This window comes from Chenopodium album, chromosome 6 (assembly GCF_948465745.1).
Source record: "Chenopodium album chromosome 6, dcCheAlbu1.1, whole genome shotgun sequence".
Taxonomy (NCBI): Eukaryota; Viridiplantae; Streptophyta; class Magnoliopsida; order Caryophyllales; family Amaranthaceae; genus Chenopodium; species Chenopodium album.
The window spans coordinates 51,458,202-51,464,385 of record NC_137839.1 but is presented as its reverse complement, the minus strand read 5'-3'; the positions used below and the strand labels follow the sequence as shown (position 1 = coordinate 51,464,385).

The 6,184-nt window shown below is 36.0% G+C and overlaps 1 protein-coding gene across 2 annotated transcripts; it reads right to left on the bottom strand.

Moving 5' to 3' along the window:
* Positions 1–2,446: 2,446 nt before the first annotated feature.
* Positions 2,447–4,202, bottom strand: LOC145636079 (small ribosomal subunit protein eS12-like). 2 transcript variants are annotated; one of them, XM_081687531.1, is made up of 6 exons: positions 4,078–4,195; positions 3,593–3,632; positions 3,153–3,447; positions 2,816–2,881; positions 2,534–2,728; positions 2,447–2,474 (listed from the first exon to the last, which is right to left on the bottom strand). In XM_081687531.1, the coding sequence occupies exons 2-5, from the start codon at positions 3,598–3,600 to the stop codon at positions 2,669–2,671; spliced, it is 429 nt and encodes a 142-aa protein (XP_081543657.1). In that variant the 5' UTR covers positions 3,601–3,632; positions 4,078–4,195; the 3' UTR covers positions 2,447–2,474; positions 2,534–2,668. The 2 variants fall into 2 exon arrangements, with proteins under 2 accessions (XP_081543657.1, XP_081543656.1); XM_081687530.1 differs by lacking the exons at positions 2,447–2,474; positions 2,534–2,728 and having other exon boundaries at positions 2,753–2,881; positions 4,078–4,202.
* Positions 4,203–6,184: the final 1,982 nt, after the last annotated feature.

Sequence of the window (6,184 nt, the reverse complement as noted above, 5' to 3'; positions counted from 1 at the left end):
TTCAAAGTCTCCTAATCAATACTTCATACCCGAACTTTTTATCAAACAATTTGATAATAAGAGCATCTTTCCATGGCTGTCTCAGCCTTATTTTCTCCTCTTTCGAGAGAGTAATGGTAGGGCATTTCTCATCCTCTTCATCTTCACCCAGATTCTCCTCATCTTCTGAGACATCCTCATATTCACCCATGCTTGCCTCATAAATAGGATTCAGTTGACTCCCAACTCCTTTCATTGCTTGGAGATAGGGATTTTGGGCATCAGGCCCCTCATTATTGTCTTCCTCCATCATAGGGATCATTTCCTCATCATAATGCTCTGATTACCATTGGGAATCATCTCTTGATTTTCATCAATTTTCTTGAATTTCTTATTCAACCTCTGCAACAAGTCGTTCTCATCGCTCAATAACCCTAGTTTTTCTCTCGAATTCTCTCTCGACATATTTCTCTCGACTTAAAGAGTTTGTGTGTTGCCTATAGTCTAATTATAAACTAATGTACCCTTTATATGGAGGCTTAAAAAATTAAATTAAATAAATAAATTGAAAAAATAAATAAAAAATTGAAAAAAAAAAAAAAAAAAAAACAACAACAACAACAACAATGGTGCAAACAAGGGCTATGACAAAAAGACTAGTAGTGTGAAGCATCAGACTAGCTTTGCTAATGTTTCAATTTGCTAGCAATCAGCATAATAAGGATATTGAAGTAGTTTCAAGGATGCTCATGGTGCTTTGACCAACAATTCTTATTTCATAGACAAAAAATGAATGGCTAATAGTCACATAAATTTAAAACTACTCTAATTTCTAAGAATGACATATTCCTTCATCCTTTGGCTGGTTCCAAACCTCTTGATAAAATAATAGGCATCCAATTCTTTTATATTACACATATATTCTAGTGAAACAATGTTTTCTTTACCTTAAGCAACATTTTTGTAGAACGCAAAATACATTATCATTGACAAAAGTATAGGAAGGGCAACAAAAATCCTCTTAGGAACGATCTCGTGTCTTTGAGGTATTTCTTCTATGATGGTCTCTAATTTACACAAATTTGATTTTTCTTTGAGAAGTAAAAAGCATAGAAGGTGCTACCTCAACAAAATTTTCCTTCATCATTTTGAATTTTGAAGAATTTAAAAGATATGGACATCTATTTAGCTAGAAGAGGAGAAGGATATTTAGATCATCAACCTCTATATTTTTTTTAGGAAATGAGGTAGGTTATTTTATATATGTTTATTTTCTAAAAATAATAATAAAAAAAAATGAGACTTACGCAATTATTGAAAACTTACCATTATTGGATGACAACAAATAAATTGATGATACTAATATCAAGATTATAGGCTGGCAACCATATTTGCATTAGAAACATCTTCTAAATATAAATTTTTTGTTGATCTTTAAATCATAATTTTTACATCGTTGATGGTTGAGAATGATAATGAGTCGGTCATTAGACCTATAAATAATAAAGAACAAGGCAGTAGTTCTTTCCATTTGTTGATTGATGAAATTCTTCACCTAGTTGGTTGCTTTTGCTTTTCTTCAATTTCTTGGGCATGGGTGAGAAGAGGGAGTAATCGTGTGCGGCACATGAAATAGCTCATGTGCAGCGTTGAAGTATTGGTAAATCTGTATGGCATGAGATTTTTCCTCATTCTATTTGTAAGCTTGTCTTGGATGATTTTTATTTGATTAATGACTAATTAGTTCTCGTTGGGAATTTGTTTCAGGAAAAAGGGCAACTTTAGTACTAACAAGTTTTTTATTCTTAGAAACTCTTCGTCTATTCTTCTCTATTGTTGGTGCTTTCAATTTAAGTTTTCTCTAGAAGTAGAGTTTCCATTCTTCTCTATAGTTGATGCTTTTGAGCTTTAAGCTATGCTGATAGAGGAATTGTGTGAGGTGCTCACAGAAAGGAAGCAACTATTCATTACTAGCACTACCTCTGGTGAGAATTCTCAAAGTGAGGGAGCATTAGAGAGAGTAATTATATAAAGATGCTAAGTAGTAGGTAAGAGTGGGGAAGGAAAGCCATTATAACTTGAGGGTATAACCTCACCCAGTTAAGGGCTCATACTTTGGAATGGAAGAAGTTTCTACTGCCGTTAAGAGCAGAGGTGGGATTTAAGGAGTTACCTCCATAGTACTTTGTACGTGGAGGCATCAACATATTTGGTATTTGACAAATTAAGGACCAGCAAGTATTTATGGATTCTAGACCCTAAAAAAAAAAACAAACAAACAAACTTTATTAAAAACCAATTAACTTAAGTGAAAATCCCGATGGTTTGGGGAGTTTTATTCCTATAAATGTAATCGCTATAGGTTGTAATATACTAATATCTTTTTTCGATAATAAGAAAGAGCATAGAGTTATAGACCCACAGCAAAAGACATAAGACAGGCGGAAAACACCAAACATGAGGCAGATTTCACAAACCTGGCAAACAAACAGAGCCTCTAAGAATTGAACAGATAAGTTAAACAGAATCAACAAAATATAAAAACCAGTGCAACTGCTTCTGAGATTAAAAAATGCAAAACGTATCGAAAAACATTCAAAAAATTTCTGATGAAAATCACAACTCCAAAACAAAAATTACTACAGAGCTAAAGCCCTCTAACTGATGAGGAATCTCATATGTGAGCGATTTAGTGAGACTTGATGTGCTGCTGCACGACATTGAGCCCTTCTGACTCCTCACCAAAGTCCTGAAACAGCAAGCAAAAATATGGTTAGCCCACAAAAAAGATGTAGCTCTTCAAGCAACTAACAAAGACAATACAAGGGATCTCTACCTTAACTACTACGCATGAACAGCCAACAACTTTCCTTGCTTTCCCTTCTGAATCAATCTTGCAAAGCTGCAGAAGTATTGGGAAAAAAATTAGCATAAATGAGCTTTATTGAAAGGTCATCATTGTGCATATTTCTCAAAAACTCAACAAAGTTGTGGTATAGAAAAGAAGAAATCTATGTTTGGATGACATCAAATAACAACGCTCAACTAGAAAGTTAAAACATTTGTAAAGTATGTGTGAGTTGCAAACAATAATCCCATTACCCATCCAAACAACAAAATAAGGTCAACAAATGAAAATTAACATAAAGAAATTCAATAGTAGAGTAACTTACACCAGCCCACTCGCCTAGGGTCTTGGCGCTTGGAACAGTAAGCAAGTTAACATTGTGCTCAGCACATAGAGCTTTGACCAATTTGACATAGTCAGGTTGGTCACAGTCCTCGGCCAACAGGCAGAGCTGAGCAGCATGCTTCTCAATGACTTTGGCACCCTCATGAAGTCCGCGGGAAAGGCCACCGTGTGCCAGAGACTTCTTGAGAACAAGCTGCAGAGCAGTCATCAGGTCCATGGTCTCCCCCAATGGAGAAGGGGTCTCAGTAGCCGGAACAGCAACAGCAACCTCCTCGCTAATACCAATTCAATATAACCATATAAAAACTCGGGCCACCAAACACATTCATTCAAGTACTTTTTTTGACACATTCATTTAAGTACTTTGGACTTCTCTTAGAAGCAAAATAAAACATATAAATTGGATAGTTAAGAACATACCCAGACATTGTAGGTAAATTGATGCAAACCTTCTCTTATCCTGTAAATAATGCGAGCAACCCGAGAATCAGAAAGTCAGACATTATAGCAATGATCAAATTAATGAGCAGAGTAAACTACATATGTTGTCGCTTTGACCAATCCACAAACCAAAAGGCATTATAACCCGATTTTATCATATTGATAATATACACTATGTATTATTAATCCCTAACCTAAGCCAAAAGTATTGATAATAACATTTCAAATAGAGCGGATGATAATATCAATTACAGGAAAACCCTAAAACGTATATATGAATAACATAACTAATTATGGATTCCAATAACCCTAAGTACAGTAATAGTATTGTAGATTAATCATGAATTTATCGGATACAAATTTGACAAGTAATAAACATGAAATATATAAAAAAAAAATTACAAAAAAATGAAAGTATGAAATTGAAGGGAACGAGAGAGAGGAGAGGGAAGAGGGTAAAAAACCTCGAAGTTGCACAGTGTAGATTTGTTCGTCAGAGGCGCTAAGAGTAAAATGGAGAAAGGGAGATGTTTTCTGATGTTTTAAACGACCTAAAACTTTGTATTGGATCGGACCCGATTTGGGTCCATTAATATGAAATAAGCCTAATTAGCCATTTACGCCCCGATTAGTATTCACTTCACCTAAAACAAATAATATTCGGTAAAAATAATTTCAATTCAATAAAATTAATTGCAAAAATGATTTCAGTTCAGTAAAAATCAATAAACCCAAAGAAAAACTTTAATAAAAAAAATTCAGTAAATATAATTTCAGTTTAGCAAAATAATTTCAATTCAATAAAATTAATTTCAGTTCATTAAAAATAATTTAAGTTCAAAAAAATGATAGCGTTCTAGCTTCTCTCTCTTCTCTCTCGTAAACTCTAGCCTCCATTGCCAATTTTAAAGGGGCTTCCATCGGATTTCACCGATGGAAAGCCCCAATCTTTATTTTCTTTTAAGTTTTTTGTTTCTTAGGTTACAATGTCTCCCTCGAAAGAAAGGGTTTATCTCCTTTGAAAGACAAGGTTTTTTTTATCTCCTTCGAAAGACAAGGTTTTTTTTTTATCTCCTTCGAAAGACAAGGTTTTTCGGACCCCTTCAAAAGACAAGGTTTTATTTGTGTTTAATTTGATCTCCGGTTGTGCGGGGCTACGGTTGATTATGGCTCGAATTCGGGTTACGGAATCATGACGAGAGGAAAACCTAGGTTGTTGAATTCTAAGACTCCCCCTATCAAACCAAATTTATAACCAAACCCAACCCTAGGTATAGGGGTAAGTCCGGGTCGAACCCAAGGGAATGAGGTATAATCTATAGTCTCAAGTTAAGCTATCCTGAAGTCTAAGTAAAGGTTGGTCTAAACAACTAATCAATGCTACTAAATGAATATGAAGAATGATATCAAGGATGCTAGGGAATTAGGATCCACATGCATTCACGACAATCATACTAATTGGGCAAGAATTCAACCAATCGAATAATGTGAGGAAAGCAGGGAAGGTAGCAAATGCAATTTCCTAGGTTAAGATAGTGGTCTCTACGAATGACATTCAAAGGAAAATCACCAAACAAAATCAATTGATAATAAATAGCTTCCAAATCAATGTATGTACACATGTTTCTAAAAAAAAAATACGAAAGAAGTCAGGATGCTTGGCGAGTCCCGGACGGCTGCTGTACATCATGCAAAATCCAAACAAAGATGAATACACAAACTGTGTAATAACTTTGATAAAAAAAAAAAGAAATAAACTTACCGCGACCATCTGATGATCAAGGCATGATAAAGCCACGAGGGCTCTCCGATAAGCAGCTCAGAAAGCACATATAGTCCTCACCATGCAGTTCACGGTCTCCCGCGGTACTTGTTCTAAATACAAGGACAGTTAACAAACAAACGTATATGAAAAAAAATATATAAAAACAAATACAAATACGAAATAAACATACTGACTCAACCGTCACAGGAATAAACGGTATGTCCTCCTCCTCCTCCGCTGCTGGGAGAATCTCGCAAATTACCGATCCAAAAGCGTCGGTATACGTGACCTCCTCTGTAGGAGGTACCCAACCACCTAGCTCGACTCACTGAAAACGCAATGACATAGTCAAGGTTCAGAAAATAAAAGGAAAAAAAATACATATGTTAAATTACTAATCGGAACAAAAGCTGGGAAAGGAGTCAGCCTGGATGCGATGAAAGCCTGGTAAGATGCATCCGGTAGCACTATCTGCTCCGCTGGATAACCGAGGATCGCCTGAGCTCGATCCTCAGTAGACAGCAAGTCCGGACGCAACATCCGGATCGGAGGATCCGCAGGCTCCTTGGATGAAGACTGCCAGAGAACACGCTCTCCTAAAACCAAGCGTCTGTCCTCTAGAGCACTTGAAGCCCCTGATAAAGGGCCTAGAAACGGCGAATCATGCCAGACCAGACAACCTCAGGGACTCCGACGATCAAACTCCAAGGACGGAGATCGATCAACAAACACAGCCACATGAAAAATCATCAAAAAAATAAACAAAAATCGAAAAAAAAAGAAGATGCACATGTGGTTGAAGTACT

Bases quoted from the DNA above. Each gene is read 5' to 3' on its own strand.
- LOC145636079 (XM_081687530.1), bottom strand. The intron at 2,882-3,152 runs GTAAGTTACTCT...ATACTTCTGCAG, and splicing joins CCCTAGGCGAGTGGGCTGGT to CTTTGCAAGATTGATTCAGA.